The sequence below is a fragment of the Chiloscyllium plagiosum genome, chromosome 15 (genome assembly GCF_004010195.1).
Source record: "Chiloscyllium plagiosum isolate BGI_BamShark_2017 chromosome 15, ASM401019v2, whole genome shotgun sequence".
Classification (NCBI taxonomy): Eukaryota; Metazoa; Chordata; class Chondrichthyes; order Orectolobiformes; family Hemiscylliidae; genus Chiloscyllium; species Chiloscyllium plagiosum.
The window spans coordinates 34,614,310-34,636,431 of NC_057724.1; the positions used below are offsets into that span (position 1 = coordinate 34,614,310).

The window sequence follows — 22,122 nt, forward strand, 5'->3', positions numbered from 1 at the left end:
AAAGATGTTGTGAAACTTGACAGGGTTCAGAAAAGATTTCCAAGGATGTTGCCAGGGTTGGAAGATCTGAGCTACAGGGAGAGGCTGAACAGGCTGGTGCTGTTTTCCCTGGACCGTCGGAGGCTGAGGGGTGACCTTATAGAGTTTTACAAAATTATGAGGGGCATGGATAGGATAAATAGTCAAAGTCTTTTCCCTGGGGTTGTGGGGTCCAGAACTAGAGGGCATAGGTTTAGGGTGAGAGGGGAAAGATATAAAAGAGACCTAAGAGGCAACTTTTCCATGCAGAGGATGGTACGTGTATGGAATGAGCTGCCAGAGGATGTGGTGGAGGCTGGTACAATTGCAACATTTAAGAGGCATTTGGATGGATATATGAATAGGAAGTTTTTGGAGGGATATGGGCTGGGTGCTGGCAGGTGGGACTAGACTGGGTTGGGATATCTGGTCGGCATGGACGGGTTGGACCGAAGGGTCTGTTTCCATGCTGTACATCTCCATGACTCTATGACTGTTTTTGCAGAATAGAGCACAGCACTGGCACAGATAAGGAATCTGGTTTGAGAGCAATAATATCATCTCTAAATGAGTCTTATTAATCACTCCAGTTTGTGAAAGAGATTTACTGATCAAATCAGAAAAATGAGTGCATGCAGCAAAAGACCTCAAAACTCAATGACCTGTTTGTAAACTCAAATAAAATCAAGCCATTTTTGTTGCATGAACTATTATATTGGTGAAATAAAGCCTATGTGGTGAAGTGGGAAATGAAACAACAGATAAGAAAAGGCTCACTTGAAACTCAGAAAATGTTCCCCAAAAACTAAGTTTTAAAAAAGAAATGGCACATGTAGTGTTGCTTAATAATGAGTTTGAGAGAGAGCGTACTTCAAGGTAGCTATTACTCATAAATGAGATCCTCAACAAGAAATCCTATGTGCCAATGGCTAGTACACAGTAGCACTTCTGTTTAGTAACTCTTGCACAAGTAATGCAATAGATCCCAATATAATATTAAAACAAAATAGGCTGGAATTGCTTTTGGACTAACCTAATATATTTAATGACCCAGCCTTGACAGCCCTCTGAGGTAAAGAATTTGACAGATTCATTATTCTTTGAGAGAAGAAATTCCATCTCATCTGCCTTAAATGGGCGATCCCTCACCCTAAGTTCATTTATTAAACCTGCCTTATTACATATTACTAAAATCAATACAGCTTGATCACTGGTAAGATCCACAATTTATTGCTCTAAGAAAATGCCCCAAATAATATTTATGAATTCTTCCTTGTGGCTACCTTTGTTAATTTAATTATCCCAATCTTTATTAAAAATAATCTCATCCATAATTTACGTACTGTTTTTCTTTATATACTTTTATTATCTCCTGATTTATTCTCTGTCCTGCAGAAAACTACAGTAAAGGAACCCATAGACTACTTCCACCAATGTCTCCTTCCCTCCAGCCATATAGACTATACTGCAGCTTTGGGGTGTTTAGCACTGCTACCTCACAGTGACAGGGGGCTGGTTTCATCTCCCGCCTTGGGCGACTGTCTGTGGGAGTTTGCACATTCTCCCCATGTCTGAGCAGTATTCCTCTAGTTTCCTCCCACGATTCAAAGATGTGCAGGTCAGGTGAATTGGTCATGCTACATTGCCCATCGTGTTAGGTGCATTAATCAGGGAAATTGGTCTGGGTGGGTTGCTCATCGGAGGGTTGGTGTGAAATTGTTGGGCCAATTGGCCTGGTTCCACACTGTAACTTTTCACAAAATTCCACAATGTTGCCTTTTTACACTGTGTCCCTTGTTGCTGCACTCTGGGTATCATTACCAAAATAGGCGTCCTGTAATGCGTCTAAATCCTTCTGCTTCATAAACTTACTGATCCCCTTTTCCTGAACTCTCCTCTTTCTAAACAGGAAAATTAGTCTTTACAGAATGTGAGGCAGAGATAGAAACTTCTTTTTTTTCTGGTTTTGAAAGGGTTAATGGTGAGGAATACATTAAACTCTATCCAATATGATGATGTCTTTGGACTTGCATGGTTAGAACAGCTAATTTTGTAGCCAGACCTACCATCTAAGACTCCTCATGGTCTTAGTGACAATGTCTATCATACTGATGTATCATGTGCCTGATTGCTATCATGCTATAAACTAAAACTTGTTTAAGATAAGTAACTCTCTTCTCATTTGATTACCTAGCAGTTTTCTACTTTTAAGCTGGAGTAATCAGCCCTGTAGACCCCTGTCTAAAAGGGAATGGTAACCAAGAGTCCAACATGATGAGCAGTTGTGAAGGTCTTACACGAAACAAAACTTCGTATGTGCTAAACAGAGTTACTGACAAAAAGATGGGAATGTGGGATTAACCCAGATGGTTAATTGGTAGCTGGAAATACACCATGACTTGTAGCTTCTTCATGTGCTGTAGATTTCTATGGTACTTACCAGGAACGGTGGTGTCACTATCTGTTGGCAATTTATAGGCACAATTTTATGCCTGCAATGTAAGAGTGATTGAAATCAAAGATTGTGAGAAGATTTGTAGCTTGGGTGCTCGTTGTTGTGGTTCTGTTCGCCGAGCTGTTGTGTTGCAGACGTTTCATCTCCTGTCTAAGTGACATCCTCAGTGCTTGGGAGCCTCCTGTGAGGCTATGTTTTGGGCAGTGGGCCAAACATCTTCAAATACAGTATGTAGCTTCCCAGATGATAGCATACATTCAGAAAATTGTTCTTATTCATTCCATTGCTGACTTACCAATTGTCATTGTAGGGAAGATAGATCGAGCCAAATCAATGTTTCCCATCAGCACTCGAGTGTAAGCTTCCTGATGAGTATGCAAAAATTAATCATTTTTCAGAAGGAAAGGATCATTCTGTTTTAGAGTGAGGTTTTAATTACGTCACTTGAAGAAATCTGTGTTTTAATTAGATGCAACTGATCTAGATATTTTGACACAATTTCGGAACAGACCAAAAAGTAATTTTTGAACAGTTTTTCCTATGAGAATATTTTAAATAAAACTTTAGAACTTTTTGCAAATTGTTAAAGATTATTACAATTCATAGCTACATTATGATTTCTTAAAAGTTAAAACTTAAGAGAAGATACAAACGAAACAGCTTTAAAATAAATGGAGGATTAGGAACCAATAGCTGCCTGAATTTTTAAAGGAAAGATTAAAGGAACGAAAGTGAATAAAGAGTAATTTAAGGAGAAAATGAGATTCTGGCATTGATATGCAAAACAAAACGCAAAATCAAAAGAGACAAAAACCAAATTGGTGCATGACTTTGGCTAAGATTTAGTTGGAGGGCTGGAAATCATTTTGAACCTCCTCGAGATGCTCGAGGTATGGATAATGACAGGATGCTAACTGGAGAATGGAGAATGCCAGGGGAGATGCCACAGATTCTTAGTGTGTGCCAAAGATTTGCAAAACTGTTAACCAGGAGCAGAAATTTGTAAAATCTATTCCTTTATTTGAATTATAGATTTAAAAAAAACTAAGAATGTATTCACTATTGAAGAGGAGCATTAAACAAAAGGTGTTTGTAAAATTATGGAAGAATGTATTTGGGGAGTTAGTGAATCTTGAGAGCTAGTTTACCAGGACACAAGTGTCAATGCATCTATCCCTGACTCTACAACTGATTTTGCCAAATTTTAAGTATTCTGCCAGAAGTCCTGTACTTTAGAAGGCAATGGTAAGGTCGAGCTGCATCTCAGCTATTCCATCTGTAATGAGACTGGGAAGACAACATAAATGTCTCGGGCTATGTTAAGTCATTGGGTAGTCTCATCCCAAGTGCAGTGCTCCCAGTAATCTCATTTAAAAATAAGAACGACACTTTTTTTAAAAGAAAGGGTCCAGCCTTTCATTGGGAGTTCAGCTTACAATCTGAGACTAGTCCTTTTACACCTTTTCAGGGCTGCATTGTGGGAACCTAGTTAGATGGTGATCAGGAATGGCAGAAACATGGCCAACTTTCTAGTCTGTAGAATATAGCTTTGTAACCAGCTTCTGCATAGAGACTAACTTACTCAATTACAGTTTGGGAAATGCAGTAAGGGTATTCTTCCTCTATATGATTAACTTTACTTTTGCAGTGTATTTCAAAACTGAGCCAGTGGAAAGCTCAAGAGTAAATAGTTTTACTTCTGGATCCAGCCTGAATGATCAACATAAATCTGCACAATGAGATGCTTACTGAAACAGACTTGCAGACTTACTTACCTTCTGAAAATCGGTTGGGGTTCCCCAGTGTAATGTGCGGGTAATATCAGTTGTTCCATCCCTAAAATTTCAATATGATGTCAAACAGTTTTTAAAAGGAAGATTCATTTGTTCAAGGCAAAATATGGCTGACTATCGTTTTACTTCCTCAGGGTAACATGGTATAGACAAATAAATCTCCATCAATCACGACTTTTAGCAAACTTATAAATATGATCACTTCACACTTTTTCACATCTTTCAGGAACATCTGAAAGCATTTTACACATTACAAAGTACTTTGAAGTGTAGTAACTTTGCAATGTTATGTTAAGTAAGCAAACGCTTTTGTATTTATATTTTGTCTGAGATATTTAGCACATTCAGCAATGAAGTGAATTATCAATTGTTGTATTTTTAGGCAGAGCTAATTGAGGGAAGGATTGTTGTAACCACATTGGAAAAACGTTACATTCCACTTTGATAATGTCTTGTGATTTAGAAATACAGAACATAGAAAACCTTGCTCCAATATTTCTGATGTAACTAAAATATTACGACAAGGGGAAACTACCTAATACAAAATGATTGTTAGGTGACGATCTAGAAGAGGTAGAGAAGGTGTTTGTTCAACCCAACAAAGATGGTGCAATTTCTCTTGCATGGATTTTCTCTTTCTTATGTCTGATGGCCAAAGGACCACCATGTGTCCATCAGTAGATGGAAGAGGCTTAGTAGTCGATTACATTGAAGAATTCTCAGAAGCAAAAGGGAAGTAAAAAGTGCATTGATTATTGTTAATTTGCCTGCTAACACACCCAGTTTACTTTTTGCTTGTATTTGTTCTGTGTTAAAATAAAAAATTATCCCATTACTTTAAAATCATTCCTAAATCAAAACTGGGGTCCTTTTATCTCCTTTAGTTTATTCTCCCTCATTTTTGTGGTCTTTTAAATCCAAATTTTAGCATTAATGCTTGAAAGTGATGTCACAATTGAAATCTAAAGGAAACTGTCAATAATATGGGAGAATCATATTTAGGTAATTATAGAATTAGCTCGACATGTTGCCCACTGTGGGCCCATTGTTACTAAATCTACCCTGCACTGTAGATGGAATAAGTCTTCACCAGCAAGACCTGTTTCTGTAATAATTGTGTGATTGTGTCATGTACTTACAAGTATTGTCCTCCAGAATCTATCAGGTACATCTCATCTGGATTTAGCTTCCTGTTGGTTTCATGACTTGGACTAAGTCAAAAAGTGAAAAAAAAAGTCAATAACACTGGCAATTCAGATACAGTAAAACAGACTCAAATTTGAGTCAGTAATTCAGCCTGATAGCTTTGATTGCTGACAATTTTTAAGTTTTATTGGCATAGTTGCTTTGACATGTTTTCAATTTCTAAGAGCATAGAAATAGTTTTTCCTCTTTTGCACATCCTCACAATCAAGCTTTATTGAACCATCCCTTTATCTACATCCTTCTTTACTTTGGTCTCAAATTTCACAATTCTTTCTGTTAATAACTAACCTTTCATAACTTAAAGTTCAGACAATCAAATACTTACTTCCTGAAATGGGGATTCGTTTACGTGAAATATTGGGGAAAGCACAATTGAGAAGGAATGTGCGCAAAAAATTGTTGCAAACCTAATTTTGTCTCTGTTTTTACTGCACTTTATGTTAACTTTTTGAAATATGCTCCCTGATTTTTTTTAACTGCAAAGAAGGGCTGAATTTTCCTAATTTTTGGCTTAATATTATTTTCAGGTAGTTTCATGGAAGGCTTCCCACCATGGCCCATGAATATTTTTCACATGCAGTCTTCTGCTGTTCTCCTCACTAATGGATCTAAGCTCAATTGCATCCTTCACATTCAATCATGCAGCAGCAGAGGCAAAAGTGCTCACCACTGCCTGGGTCTTGTGCTGTTCACACCACAAGCACAATATTTAAACTCCAGTTGTGTAAGACATAAACCTGCAAGCCATAAACCTGCTGCTCCAATGTTTTTGTCAATGAATTGTCTCAGAAAGGGAAGTTGGTACCCCATGTCTGGAAAAGGGATTTGGAGATGCTGATGGATAGTGAGGTCAAGTGGAAGGACATCCTGTTTTCAGTGGATTTTCAAAGGCTACTATACCAGATACAGCTAGTCTGAGCCCAGATAGCAACCCAAATCAGTGCTGCTTCATGCACCAGGAGAAATGCCTGCCAGTGCCTGAAGATTAATCTTGTTCATTCTGTCTCTTTCTCACATGCACTCTAATGCTGTCAGTGCACAGTATCATCAATCTAATGGGTGTACAACTCTACTCTTGCATACATCCATCTCCACACAGTGGCTCTCATCCGCCTCATCATCATTAAGCAAATCTAAGCAGCTGCTCTTAAGGTAATGATTAGAACTCAGCTATTGACCTCCAGAAAATTATGACAAGTCGAAGAGGAGATTTAAGGTCATACTAAAAAACATTTTTCTGTATTGCTCACAAGGGATGGGCACTTATTTTGCTGTGGCCTAATATAATGTGTCTCTGTTAATTTCACTGCAAAATCCAAACCATAAATTCTGATCTTTGCATTTAGTAGTGCAAAAACATAATTCTATGGTATTATCACACTCACCTGTACAGAAGATTTATGTTACATGCAGTGACAGATTTAGCAGAATCAACTATTTGATCTTTACCTCATGGGATCCACATTTCTCTACACTGACCTGTAGTGAGCAAGGGCTGCATTCAAACCACTGGCAGAAATCGTCTCGAAGCTGATGCCCTTGGAATGCTTTTGCTTGCTGTAAAAATATGTGACAAGTTTTTCCTCAACTGGTCCATGACATTGGTGATTGTTAGCTCATACAGTTAAAAAATGCATCAGTGGCTTGGAAATTGTTGGTAACAACATTGGCTGGATGTTTCATCTGTTGATGTGGCTTTCTAAGCCTATGATTTTATTTGACTGATCCTTGATTTAAAATAAACTAATTAGTGTCTGCACTAAGGTAGCAGGCAGAGGAACATTTTTCCATTAATGTTAGTAATGTTAATTTATGGGCTTACACTGTTAATGAAAGATGCATTGATTGTAACAATGCAAACATTATTTAAAAATCTACTTTTGTGCATAACAGATTCAGTCACAGAATAGAAATTCTGTCGCAGTAAGGTCACAGTCTGAGGGTTGTATAAATGCTTGCCCAGCCAATGATGGTCAGATTCCCTGAATGAATAGATGAATCACACCACTCTTTAGATGTAGTTTCATAGCCACACATTATCCATTGCAAATACTACAAGGAATGATCTTACATCAGTTGTACTTATTATAGTAATGCAATAAAACCATTGGTGTATGGACATTTATTTCAATATATCCCTCACAACCACAGTACGTGTTAAAGTTTAAGGTAGTCTTGGATTCATGTATCCTTTTCATGATGGCAGTCAAAATGAGACAAACAACTCTTTCTAATTCAAAGTTCTATATTGGAGATGCTATGTTGAAACTATGCATATGATTCAAGGTCAAACTGTGATGCTAATCTATCTTGAAATAGACAATATAAAGCTCTGCCAGGATAAAGTTCTGTAGCCAAAGTACAACATACTTCATTTATAAACTACTGGTACTAAGTAGACCTGGTGTCTAACTTCAATATACTTAAACCTCAAGATGGTTGACATAATGCATCATGCTTTGTGTAGGTATTTCTGCACCAAAGATCAATGTGCATTGTATGTCTGCTACTTGGTAATTTTAAAACCTACAAGGAATACAGCAAAACATAGTAATTTTGAAGAGACGTTCCTTTATAAGGTTTATGATTAGATGGCAATGTGGCTAAGCACAATGCCCTTTTGAAAAATAAACACAGAGAGATTTCTGTTCAACTTGATGCTGGGCTTTTGCCACAAATGAAACAATGGCATCAACTGAAGTATTTGAAGATGATCAAAACTTTGGTGACAATTTGAACAAAAGAAAAATCATCAAAATGAATGCACAAATCAGTGTATGGATATATGACTACTCAATTTGTGCATTTCAAATTTCTTAAAATAAAGTATAATTCTAATTTCTAGGTATAATAGTTTATTTTAGAATATCTTAAATTAATTGCATAGGAATGTTTTCAGCATTTACAAGCATACATTCCAATTTCTTCTATAGTTTCAATACTACATTCCATGACATAGTGATGAAACATTTAATACATCTGGAGATTGAAGCTTAGTAATTGTTTCAATGTATTTCAGTTTTGAAAATATTGTCCATGTAGTATAGAATGTTGGTAAATTGTACTTTAGTAACATATTTGAATTAAGCATGAGCCAGTGTATACATGACACATCTTCATTCAAATTTTCTGCAAATTTTGTACCTGCGTAACTTGTTGACATAGTTTGCACCCGAGAGTTCTGTCACATTTCCTTTTGGAACACTTTTTTCCAGCCATACAAAATAGCATATGACAGCAACTGCATCACGCACCTGAGAAAACAGCAGCTTTCAAAGTAAATACTACATTATTATACCCAGATCCCAACAACCCCATCGCTGTTCCCTACATGAGCATTCTCATGATCATCTCTACATCATTTCTCATACCAGCGAGATAATCACTATTGCAGGTCTCATTCCAAGATGGAAATATTTAGTATTTCATGTAGTCTTTTCTTACTGCTTTAAATGCTTCCTTCCTGCCATACAATTTACATCTTGTTTGTTTAGCTGTATTTTTAAGAGGTTATGAAGCAGTTTTAAAGAGCTTACTAAAATATTGCATTATGAATGGACATTTTTGCACAAGTACATTCATTAGTTTTTTTTAGAAAATAATGGTAAGCTTGAATTATCCTGCTCTTGTTGGATGAAAATCATGCCACGTAGGAAGCTTAGCAAACCAGTTTGCTACCAATTTTGCTGTTGCTTACACCGCCTATGGCTTTGGTTGGATATGTTTCCTGTATGGGTGCATTTGTCTCTATCTATTATGTCAGTATACTCACATGTGCTGCTTTCAGTCCTTTCTGTTCTGTGCTGTCTTTAACAGATTTGGTGAGTTGTACTGGAGAATATTTACTAACAAGCAATTTTGACTGCAAGAATGGGAAAATAAAGAAATAATTAGTGTTCAAGGCTCACCTTTTACAAACACATGCACATAATTTTATACAAGAAATGAATTTGCTCAATGCTGTCTGAACTCAAATATCACTTTGTGATATTTCTGTCATTATTTCTGAACCCTGTAAATTGGAACAACTATTACATTGCAAGGTGAAATCCCAATTTTCTTTTTCTTGTGATGTACAACATTTTAATCTCTGAATAAAAACTGAAAGAACTGAGGAAGCTGTAAATCAAATCCAAAAACAGAAAAATTGCTGGAAAAGCTCAGCAGCTCTGGCAGCATCTGTGGAGAGAAATCAAAGTTAATATTTTGGGTTCAGTGACACTTCCTCAGAACTGACGGAGGTAGGAAAATGTCAGTTTATATGCAAACGTTTGGGTGGGGGAGGGGAAAAGGAGTAAAAGATAGGATAGTTAGAGCTCAGAGAGAGAGAGGAACAGTAGAACAGTTAAAGGAGTCAATAACAATCTGTCTGAGGTGGGGGTGGGGGAGGTGAAAAGCTGTTAATGGAAATGGTTAATGGCTAACAACAGAGAGTATGTGTTTTGCCCGAAACGTCGATTTTGCCTGTCCTCGGATGCTGCCTGAATTGCTGTGCTCTTCCAGCACCACTGATCCAGAATCTGGTTTCCAGCATCTGCAGTCATTGTTTTTACCAGGTTATGTGATAACAAGGCCTGGTGTGTGTGGTAGGGGACTAGGATATGGGGGAGTTCAGACTAAAATTATTGAACTTGATATTGAGACCAGAGGGCTGCAAGGTCCCCAAGCTGAAACTGAGGTATTGTTCTTCCAGCTCCCAATGACGACCCCCACAACAATGACGCCCCCCCACCCCCCCACCAACAGTCCCGTGGCACCTTTCCCTGCAACAGCCAAAAGTGTAACACCTGCCCATTTACCTCCTCCCTCCTCAGTATCCAAGGGCCCAAACATACCTGCACTTCTCATAATCTAGTCTATTTCATTCGCTGCTCGCAATGTGGTCTCTTCTACATTGGGGGAAGGAAATGTAGACTGGGTGACTGCTTCAAAGAACAGCTACTTTCTGCCCTCAAAAAAGATCCTGAGCTTCCAATTGCCTTCCACTTTAATGCACTACCCTGCTCCCTGGTCAACATCTCTGCCTCAGGCTTGCTGTGTTCCAGTGAAGCTCAGTTCAAGCTGGAAGAATAACACCTCATTTTATGCTTGGTGAACCCTGCTGCCCTCTGGACTCAATATCAAGTTCAATAATTTTAGGGTCTGAATTCCCCCATGTCCTAGCCCCCTACCACATACACCAGGCTTTGTTATCACATAGTCTGCCAGTACACCCTACCTATTGTTAGTCACTAACAGTCTCCATTAACATGGAGATTGTTGTTGATTCCTTTGTCTGTCCTCTTTGGCTCCCCCTCTATTGTTTACTCCTTTCCTCCTCCCCCCATGCTATGTTTGCATTTGACTGACATTTTCTTAGCTACCATCAGTTCTGAAGAAAGGTCACTGGACCTGAAACATTAACTTTGGTTTCTCTTTACAGATCCTGCCACACTTGCTGAGTTTTTTCCAGCAACTCCTGGTTTTGATTTTAATCTCTGATCTGGCAAAGGATTGGAACAAAGAGAACATAATTTATTTTTTTCTTGATACTTGATATCTTGGCTGTGAGCACTGCACAATAAATAATGACACGTCTCTTGGGGATGTCAGGTTGCACTGATTGCACAGTTGTTTGCTTCAGTCTCCTGGGGGACTCTGGTATGTGTGAATTATAAATCCAGGGTGTGCAATGCTTGAGTGGATGTAGTTAAATGTTATGTCTTCTCACCAGGACAGTTGAATGTTAGCAGTTTAGTAAAAATGGGGTAACAAGAACGTAAGATGAGTCTCATGGATAAGCTGAGCTTTCAGAAGGCAACAATGATGCTCAGAGAGAAACTAGAAGAAGAGATGAGCTTAGACTAATCCAGTAAACAAGTCAAAATTATGGGTGAAAATGAGGACTGCAGATGCTAAAGACTAGAGTCAAAATTAAAGCGGTGCTGGTAAAGCACAGCAGGTCAGGCAGCATGCGAGGAGCAGGAAAATCGTTGTTTCAGACAAAAGCCCTTCACCAGTAATTCCTCATTCCTGAAGAAGGGCTCCTGGTGAAGGGCTTTTGCCTGAAAGGTCGATTTTCCTGCTCCTTGGATGCTGCCTGATCTGTCGTGCTTTTCCAGCACCATTCTAATCTTAAATCAAAATTATGGTTCAGTGAACAATCCATTACTCATTTTATCATGTGTTTGATCACAAGTGGGAAGGTTGAACATTCTTGACCAAGCCGTTAGATATAAATGTGTAGAATAATGATTTATCTTATTCATATGAGATGATAATTCAAGACACTTAACATGAGGAGAAGATAATATTATGGATACCCCAAAAGAAAAATTAAGGAATGTAGAACAATTTCCTTGGAGCTTGTATAGCTGTAATTTTGATGGTAACACACAGTAAGTGAATCACAGGTTTTGAAGAAGTGTTCGCAAGTAAAGTCAACTATTTGACAGAGCATGGCATGAAGACTGAAGGATCAATAGTGCAATGTACTGAGTGAAGGATAAGAAGTGAGAGGAGGCAAGGGAAGCTTGCATGTATAGCTGTAAGAAATCAACAAGGTAAGTGATTCAAGACACAATTAGAATTCAGAAGTAAAGACAATAGCCTTGAAGTCATTTCACTTAAGTACTTGATGTCAGTGAACTTGGAAAAGGAGTGGATCTTGGAAATGCAGAATGGTTTAGGAGATCTGGTTGCAACATTCTAACCCAGTTTTATGTTGTGAAGGGTAAAAATTAGACAGCAGTTCCGGAGAGAATTATTAAAGTTAAGATGATACAAGAAACACAGTTTCAAATGTGCCCTCTGTTTCACATCTCATTCCACTTTGCAAATTGATATACTCATAGAAGGTTGCACTTTCTGAGAACTACAATTTTCTGTTTTGAAGTGCAAAGTTCCATCTAACTAATGTCATTAAATACTAGGAGCAAATTACTGCAGATGCTAAAACCTGTACTGAAAATAAAAATGCTGGAGATCACAGCAGGTCAGGCAGCATATAAGGAAGGAAAGCAAGCTAACGTTTTGAATCTAGATGACTCTTTGTCAGAGCTGAAACATTAGACACTAAAAGTTAGCTATCTTTCTTTCTATATATGCTTCCTGACCAGTTGTGGTCTCGAACATTTTTTGGTTTCAGTCATGAAATGTTACTTGACTGCAAAGCATCTAAGACTCAAACAGCTGGAACTGCAAATGTATATCCATTTCCTACAACTTAGTTTTGAGTTATAGTAACACATGACAGTTTTGATCCCTATCATCTGAAAAAAAAACAATTGCTTGTTTAAGCTTTCCTACTCACATTGATGTTAATAATGGGATGCATAAAATATACAGAAATTTGGAAGAGATCATTCACTGCACAACTCACCCAACAGGTGAAGAAACTGCATTCGGTCTAAGAGGGGGCTTTACTCTCCTTGGCTGGCTGTTTGGAGGCAAGTCTGAATATAAAATCCAATAGGTAGTCTTCCCACTGCTACCTGGCTAAAATTTCTTAGGGAGCAGTGAAAGCTGTGGGTGACCTGTACAGCCTGTTCCCTATTGATGCCCTTAAATTACCAATTAATGGTAATTTAGTAGCATCATTGCATACAACCAGTGTTTCATGGCACTGGACCTCTTGTGTGGGTTCCCTAGATTGACCCAAAAAGTTCACCATCAAAATTTCACCCTCTTTCTGAAGCACTGAACCAAAACCATCATTTCACAGTCCCCCTTCTCTTCCAGAAAGCCCTGACTCCAGACTTAACTGAGTTCCTTGGTGTGGTGGGACTATGATGAGATTTGTTGTAGTGTGTAATGACAGAATCATAGAATCCCTACAAAGTTAAGCAGGCCATTCAGCCCATTGGGTCCACATCAAATCTCTGAACAGTATCCTATCCAGACCCAGCCTCCCAAACCAATCTCTGTAATCCTGCATTTCTCATGGCTAATCCATCTAAACTACGCATCCCTTGATATTATGGGCAATTTAGCATGGCCAATCCACTTAACCTGCACATCTTCGGACTATGGGAGGAAAACAGAGTATCTGGAGGAAACCCATAGAGACAGTGGGAGAATGTGCAAACTCCACACAGACAGTCGCCTGAGGCTGGAATCGAACTCAAGTCCCTGGCACTGTGAGGCAGCAGTACTAACCATAGAGCCACTGTGCTGCCATGTCTGATGTGGTGGGACTGTAGAGTGGTGTGGTATGGTGTGGTGGGGCTGCAGTATGATGTGGGACTTTGATGTAGCATGGTGGGACAGTGTTGTAGTGTGGTGGGATTGTGATATAATGTGGTGTGGTGGGACAGTGTTGTGGTGTGGAACATTGGTGTGGTGAAGTGGGATTGTGATATAATGTGCTGTGGTATGAAGGGATTGTAGTGTGGTGTGGTGGGATGATAGATGCGTCATAGAGTGTCCTTGGAAATGGCAACTGCTCTGGCCAAGACCGTGAGAAATTACAGAGAGTTGTGAATTCAGCCCAGTCCATCACAAAAACCTACCTTCCTTACATTGACTTCTTCTACTCTTCTCACTGACTTGGGAACATAGCCAACATAATCAAAGCCCCTCCCACCTCACTTATGAACTCTTCCAATGGGCAGAAGATAAACAAGTTTGAAAACACATATCAACAGATTTAAGAAAAGCTTCTTCCCTGCTGTTAATGAATGGACCTCCCATATATTAGAATTGATCTTTCTTTGCTCCTGCTCTGTAGCTGTAACAATATATTCTTTGGGATTCATTATCCAAGAGAAACGTGAAATGTGATCATTGAATGTATTCAAGGCTGAGTTAAGTAGACTTTTGGTTAATGAGGGAATCAAATATTATGGTGCACGGGCAAGAAATTGAAGTTAAGATCACATTAGATTAACGTTGCCATTATTGAATAACAGAGCAAGCTTGAGGGATCAAATGGCTAACTCCTGCTTCTACTACTTATGGGATCCTTTCTGCGAGATGGTGTCAAAGTTGAAAAAGGTTGAAGAAGTGTAGCTCAGAATAGTGATTGCAGAGCATTTCTCCTTTTCTTTATTGTAACAAAATAAATGAAAAAAATGTTCTGCACTTAATACTTTTCACTAAGATTGACACTCATGGGAAATATTGGCCAAGGCAGGTTGAGTAGCACATTTTAATTGTGACCAATTCAAAATGCAATAACAATTTTGCATTTAAAATCAAGAAGATGTTTGGAGGAAGGGAAGGAATGGAATGTTGGGCTATGAGTAAGAGAAAGATTGGAGCATTTTGGACTTTTAATATACTGAGGAGACCAGAAATAGAGAGATTGCAACAGATGATATTTTTTGGGTCTGTTACAAAACTCCTCAAAATTTACCTCAGGAATGACTTCATAGACACCATAGTTTGTGTATTCCTGACCAATCCAGATTTTGACATTTCCTTTAACATATTCCTGCAGGTCTTTCCGGATATCTGTGTAAGGTTTCAGTTGAACACACATGTCTGTTGTACAAGTTGTACTCAAGTATTCTTTAATGTGTTGAGGCAGTCGTGATTCATTCACAAATAACCTGGTCATTAAAGTACACATAGAGATATTAGTTATAATCTGACAGAATTACGGCATCTATGTAGTTTATAAATATCTCATTTATTTTATATATAACTGATAATTATGATATCTGAGCTCCAACATTGACAAGTCACATGTATGTATATATATACACACATTTGATATTCTTCAAGAAATGTTCACAAAGAGATAATTTACAGCTGTTCAGGGACATAAAAAGTTGCTGTTTCAAAGGTCAAATTAGTCATTAGCTTATTTTACTGCAATGTTGGCCCTCCTTTTAGTACATGATATAAGCTCATAAGGGAGAGGTTGATTGAAGCTGACCTAATACTCTCTGTACTAACTGTGTGGCAGATGAACAATAAGAGGCTGTTTCCCCTGGCACAGGCAGGAATGGGAGAGCCGGATTGGTTTTGAGCCTACAACTGTCTAAGTATATCGGTGATGTGAAGGTGCACATGTTGGACTGGGGTGGACAAGGTCAGAAGTCACATGACACCAAGTTATAGTCCAACAGGTTTATTTGAAATCACAAGCTTTCAGAGCACTGCTCCTTTGTCAGGTGAATTTCTGACTGTACCTGACCAAGGAGCAGCGTTCCAAAATCTTGTGCTTTCAAATAAACCTGTTGGACTATAACTTGATGTCATGTGACTTCTGACAAAGTATATCTGCATTTGCAGCATCCGCAGGTTGGAGGCAAGCTCACAGACTGATCCAGAATGAGAAGAAAATGTGAAAAATTCAGTAGGTGAATGTTTCCAGTTTTAAATTGTATCAAGCAAACTGATTTTCCCAGTTTCCAGATGACTAGCAGATATATCTTAAAAAGAGTCTGAGACAGTATTCTTTTTGGATAGTTTTCTTTTACACAGAGAGAAACAAATGTAGAATAACTTTATTTCTCAAGCATGGTGGCTATAGTTCATCAAACTCATTTCCAGGAGTCTGTTGCTGCCAGATTAGGGATTGATTTTGAAAGCAGCAGTTATTTTAGGTTTCGTCCTTGTGGGAAAGATCAGATGAACTGCTATCAGATGGATCACAGATGATCTAACTAGATCAGTGGGTATTTCAAGGGGGTGGAATGTCAGGTCTGGTGTTTCCTCTCAGTGTTTTGCCTGTAGACTAACTCTCGCCTTGCACTCAAGTGGTTAATGAAGAGATGGAGCATAGTTAGGGATTGGGCCTTACCGGAAGTAATGCAGTAGCTGTTATTGGAAAAATACTTTGTTTTCAGGCCATAAACAGCCCAGCACAGTTACACAATGCAATCTCAATCTGTCATACATGTGGCTAGAACATTCAGAGGGCAATTAGTCACAGTTCATATTCTATCACCAAAGGCGAGGTAGCGATAGTGTTTATACACATTCCTGGGATGTGTGTATTCCTGGCTATGCCAGTATATGTTTCCATCCATAATTGCCCTGAAGAAGATGGTAGTGAGCTGACTTCTTGAACCACTCTAGTATTTGGCTATGGGTACACTCACAGTTAGAGAAAGGAGTTCTAGGACTTTGAAACAGTGAAGAAATATCAATATAGTTCCATGTCAAGATGGTGTGAGGCTTGAAAGGGATTTTGTTCATGGTGGTGTCCCCACGTAACTGCTGCCCTTTTAGTTCTAGGTGATAAAGGTTACTAGTTTGGAAGTTTGCTATCGTAGGAGCCTTCATGAGAGACCACAATGCATCTTGTAGGCAGTGCATACTGCTCTAACTATGTATCAGTGGTGATGGGAGTGAATGTTGAAGCAGATGGATAAGCAATCAAGTGGACTGTTTTGTCCTGAATGGTATTGAGTTTTTTTTATGTTCTTGGAGCTAGATTAATCCAGCCAAGTGGAGCATATTCCATCATACTCCTGGACTGTGGGCAGGGAGAAAGGAGAAAGGAGGCAGGTTACCAGCCATAGAATCCATCATCTCTAACCTGCTCTTTTATCCACAATACTTTTGTGCAGCTAGTCCAGTTCAGATTCTGGTCAATGGTATGCACCCCACCGCCGCCACCAACTCCCCCCTCCTCCCAACTCCCCAGGAATATCAAGGGGTGATGGTTACATTTTATTTAATTGGAGATGATCATTGCCTGTTCTGAGTAAGGGTCACCGGACCTGAAATATTAACTCTGATTTCTCTTCACAGGTGCTGCCAGACCTGCTGAGCTTTTCCAGCAATTTCTGTTTTTGTTATTGCCTGGCAGTTGTGAATGTCAATTGCCAGTTATCAGCCTAAGCCTGGATTTTTCCAGAACTACATACACATCCCCACCCCTGACCTAATAGTGGAGAAAAGGTCGTTGATGAAACAGTTCAAAATGGTTGGGCCTGAATCACAACTCTGACATGTCCTAAAGCTGAGATGTTTGACCAACAACAAACATAATCATCATCCTTTGAGCCAGCTATGACTCTAATTGCAGGGAATCTCCTGATTCCCAATGACTCCAATTGTCTAGGGCTCCCTGCTTCATCATGTGATCAAATGCAGCCTTCAGGTTGTAAACAGTCAGTCATTTTCATGTCACCTTATATATCTAATTGTTGAAAAGACCATAAAATAGAGAAAAAAACCTAAAGATTAATTGATAAGTATTGATATGGACCAGACCAAACCCCCTCAAAATACATTAAGGAAATAGGCGAGACCCTAACTTCTTCTTATTTTAAATGAAAGTGTAAGGCGTTGCATTACAGATGCAATTGGATTGGTCAAACTACTGAACTTTAAGCAAAACACACTTTATCTTTTCAGTACCATTAAAATGCAGTCAAAATAAAAATAAAAGCAAAGAATTGGCTGGATCATAAGAACATAAGAACTAGGAGCCTGCTCTGCTATTCAATAAGATCATAGCTCATCTAACAGTACCTCCATCAAAATGCTTAACAAAATAATGTATTAACTATTTCTAATTAATTGTTCCAATATAGTAATATCCCTAAACACACTCTTGGCAAAGGCAGATTCAGTAAAATAGATTTGTCTCACATGCAATTCTAGCAACAGGAAGAGAACACCAGCTTTTAGCTGTAACAGAGGGAGAAATAGAAGCTTCCACATCCTGCTTCAAGATCCCAATAACTAAAGAAATGTAAACCCATGGTTCTGTGGGAGCTTGACCATTCAGACTGCTTCTATTGTTCCAACTTAAAAAAAAGTCCAAGATCTCGCAAACTGTTCACTTTATTGGCTTTGAGCAAGCCACTCGGTATCTCTGTTGCAACTTTTCTTCAGAAATAAAAGGACAAAATATATTTCTTAAAGCCAGAATATTGTCACAGTGTGGACAATATTTTGTTGGTTCATATTGTATGGTAGAATTAAAAGAAAACTTATGTTTATAAAGCACTCTTCATGTCTCCAGGGTATCCCAATGCATTTCATATACTTCTGAAGCACAGTAATTGTTAGTCTATCAAATGTGGCATCTAAATTATGCAAGCAGCAATGAGATAAATGACCAACTAATCTATTTTTGAAAAAGTGATTGAATACAAGTTCAGCATCTCAATTTGAATACAACAGTAACTTGGGTGGGGTCTAAATAGATTTACATTCTTCTGCTATGGAGAGTTTATGTTATTTGGGATCAATAGCCAATGATGAAGCTCCATAGCTCAATATATTCATTCTCCTGCAGCTTGAAATGTATTGTGAATTTATATGCATTTATGACACCATGGGACTTGCTGAATAATGGACATTGATTTTCAGGGTCATATACCTGTGGTCACAAATTACCTGAATACATGAACTGACTGTGGCATTACTTTCAATTAATCTTTGTATTTGCCTGGATAGTTGGTGCCCTGATTACCTTATGGGTTCTATACTTCTAACACCCTGATCTCTCAGAGGCCTTCCTTGATTTCTTTCCACTCCAAGGGATAAAGATGTTACCTTCACCAATCAGTCATTTGCTTTCTCCAAGTACGAACTGCAGAGTAGCCTATCTGCCAGATACCCACTTTAACTGTAGGGAAGGTTCCTGCTGTTTAAAATGAGAATCCTGTTGCGACTTTCACAGCTATGGGAAGAGATGTGTCAGTTATTGAGTTTGCTGGTTAGTCAGCTTGCAGCAGCTGGCATAGCCTCATACTGTCAGATTAAGGTACCAATGAGACTATTTGTACTGCTTATGTTTGCCTATTCAGCTGACAGTAGTTATGTGATTGGAGTAAATGGGTTGAATTTGCTGACTGTGATAAAGTCTGGGTTAACTGAAAAATGCTACTTCAGGTAAAATGATCAAGATTCAATATTGTTAAAATACTGTGAATATTAGACTCAAAGACAATCTTTGATTATTTTTGATGAGCAAGTTTCACAGAGATATAACATAATCCTTATTGTTTAAACTTCTACTCTCCCCCTCCACTTATCTGTGTTCCCTTCCTAAAAATATTGAGATTTGCTGAAGTATATTCCCTGAGACACCAAACAACTTCTTGTCTAAGTAAACGTATATGAGCTTTGATGGACTATTTATCTACAGTTGGCACTACAGCTGAGCCTGAACCCAACCTCACTCAATATTCATACACACATACTTTCCAGCAGCAAGCAAGCGCAGAAACCTTAGCTGCTTTCTCGTTATCGTGCTTCAGTTGAGAATGAGATCAGCTAGCTGCAGTGATCACTGACTTATTAGTCTGAAAGCTTGCCATCTTTAGAATTCAGCTGCTCTTTGAAAACTGAGTGGCTGACACCCTTAATGTGTCCCAATTCGCTCAGAATCTTTACAGGCCATTCAACCCATTTGATCAATGCTGGCTGCTTGAAAGAACTGCCAAATTGCAGCAACAAAACCTGTATTTACGTCGTGCCTAGGAAATTATAAAACATCCTAAGACATATCGCACCAGTCTTATAATGTGATATTTGGCAAGTAAACCACACAAGGCAGAATTGTAGAATCTTGGAGGAGGAAAGAGATACAGAGAGGTTTCAGGAGGAATTTGAAGAATGTCGGTCCTCAGTAACTGGATGTACACCTACCATGATGGAGCAATGGTACCATACCTTAAGGCCATATCTTGAACCGTATGTGTCTGGAAAAGTGTACAGAAATAGGGAGAGACCAAATAGGGATTTCAATTCAAAGCAAAAATGTATTTTTTTGAATTGCCATCAAGCTTATGGTTGGTATAATGTAGGAAGTTATTCAATAGCGTGTTGGAAGAGTCAATGATAAAAATAACAAAGACACGGATAAATATTTCATGAGTAGGTAAGCTCAGATGATGTGCCATTGTGTAATGCTATGGAATGGAAATTGATGTTTTTTGTGATAATGCAGATGTGTGATTGGAAACCCATCTTGAAATCACATATAACTTCTGGGGTGTGAATGATAGCTTAACTTTTGACTGTTCTTAAGGAAAAGATTAAAGTCTGGATAAACATTATGGACTCAGTTCTTCCAATATTTAATAGGAGGAAATATCTAATCATCTTGGACTGAATGTTGATAACCAGTACGATAATTTAGTGGTTGTGGAAGAGTCTTAAAAGATGGTGGTGACAATGAGCTACATTTCATAGTGTTCATGTGAAAACTAATCCTGTGTTTTTGGATGATGTGTTTGGGAGGCAGTATGTAGGTAAGAAATAGGAGAGGACTCGAAATATCTTTGGCAGCCACCAGAACTCAGGTGCTGTAGCTGCAAGAATACACATTACAAGAAATAGACTAACTACAATGAGAATGCTAAGAATTGAACCAGGTGGATGGAGAGGTGTCATCCACAAAACCTCACTACAGAGGAACCTCGATTATCCATAGGACAGGGGTGGGGAGTATTGTGTTCGGTTAATCGAATGCTGGATATTTGATGCTGGATAACAAAGTTAGCCAGGCGTCAGGGCCTTGCGATCTTGTTTGGATGACCTGAATGCCGGATAATTGAGGTTCCTCTGTATTGTGTTCCCTACAACCAAGCCCAGGTCACATATATAGCAAAGAAAGCAATTGTTCTAATAATATCCCCAGGAATCCCACTGCAAATGAAGAAACAACATTTGCCTCTACTCCCTGCCTCTTATTTCATAACCATTTTTGTGCCCCACTTATCATGTTTCTATTTTCTCAGTAACTCTGTAACATGGTTCCTTATCAATACCTTTTGAAAATACAGATGTGAAGTATCTACTGCATTTCCTACAAAGAACTCAAACAGGTTAACTGGATATGATTTGCCTTACATACGTGCTGGCTGTTTCTTGATCTCTAACCTGTGTTTCTCCAGCTGAAAAATAATTTCATCCTTGACAAACATCTCTAGTGTTTTTTCTAACTTTTAAATGATCAGTAATACAAAAACAAACATGTTTTGATTAGAGTGTAGGTGAGTTTACTAATATAATTTCACATTCTTGATATGTTTAGTTCAATTTAAACTTCATTGTCCTCAATAAAGAACAAACCTGATGAAATTTGTAGCCAACAGCGTGTAAGACTTGAAAAATGGATTGTATGGAATATCATTCCCTCGCAGGTTGAACAGCCCTAGATAAAAAATTCAGACAAGTTTATTTTAATCAATATGATTTGCAAAATTATTAAAACTGTATTTAAAAAAGTTGGTACATATTGATTTCTGTCAGGAATACTCCCAGAAAAAGATATTACTTCTTCATTGCCCTGCAAATTTACAAACAAACAATATATCATGCAGGTCACTTCCTGACATCCTGGTGACAGACGTCATGTCTTCATTCTGCTGCAGTCCACTATATGACACGCATTTGAGCAACTATGGCTGGTTTCCGAATGATAATTCCTGAGCACTGCCTACACAAGGGCAGTAGCATTAAATACAGCCACAAGGAATGTCATGGAGTGGTCTGTTGTGGTATTTAATTGACAAATCCATTGCAGAGGAATCTCTGGAGTAATCCTGAGTGTGCATTGAGATTTGTAGCTCTCTGCTGCACAACCTTACCATTATGAATGCATAGCCCTTCTATCAGGTATATAGGCTGATAGGCAGAAGGACTAGGGGAAGGGTAGTGGTAACCACCCAGGTCCTTTCTGGTTGGAACATCAACAATCACTTCTTCTGACTTCAATGACAGTAAATGTCACTTGTGTCTCTGGTCATCCAT

At 38.5% G+C, this 22,122-nt stretch overlaps 1 protein-coding gene across 1 annotated transcript in view; it reads right to left on the bottom strand.

The window, feature by feature from the left end:
* Nucleotides 1-22,122, bottom strand: part of xpnpep2 (X-prolyl aminopeptidase (aminopeptidase P) 2, membrane-bound) — a 73,260-nt gene that overhangs the window by 16,990 nt on the left and 34,148 nt on the right. Inside the window, exons 10-17 of the mRNA XM_043704673.1 lie at nucleotides 21,442-21,523; nucleotides 14,807-15,002; nucleotides 9,245-9,334; nucleotides 8,617-8,726; nucleotides 6,952-7,029; nucleotides 5,406-5,477; nucleotides 4,249-4,309; nucleotides 2,769-2,838 (exon numbers count right to left, since the gene is read on the bottom strand). Of these exons, the coding sequence (XP_043560608.1) occupies nucleotides 2,769-2,838; nucleotides 4,249-4,309; nucleotides 5,406-5,477; nucleotides 6,952-7,029; nucleotides 8,617-8,726; nucleotides 9,245-9,334; nucleotides 14,807-15,002; nucleotides 21,442-21,523 (759 nt within the window). The remainder of the gene's footprint in view (nucleotides 1-2,768; nucleotides 2,839-4,248; nucleotides 4,310-5,405; nucleotides 5,478-6,951; nucleotides 7,030-8,616; nucleotides 8,727-9,244; nucleotides 9,335-14,806; nucleotides 15,003-21,441; nucleotides 21,524-22,122) is intronic.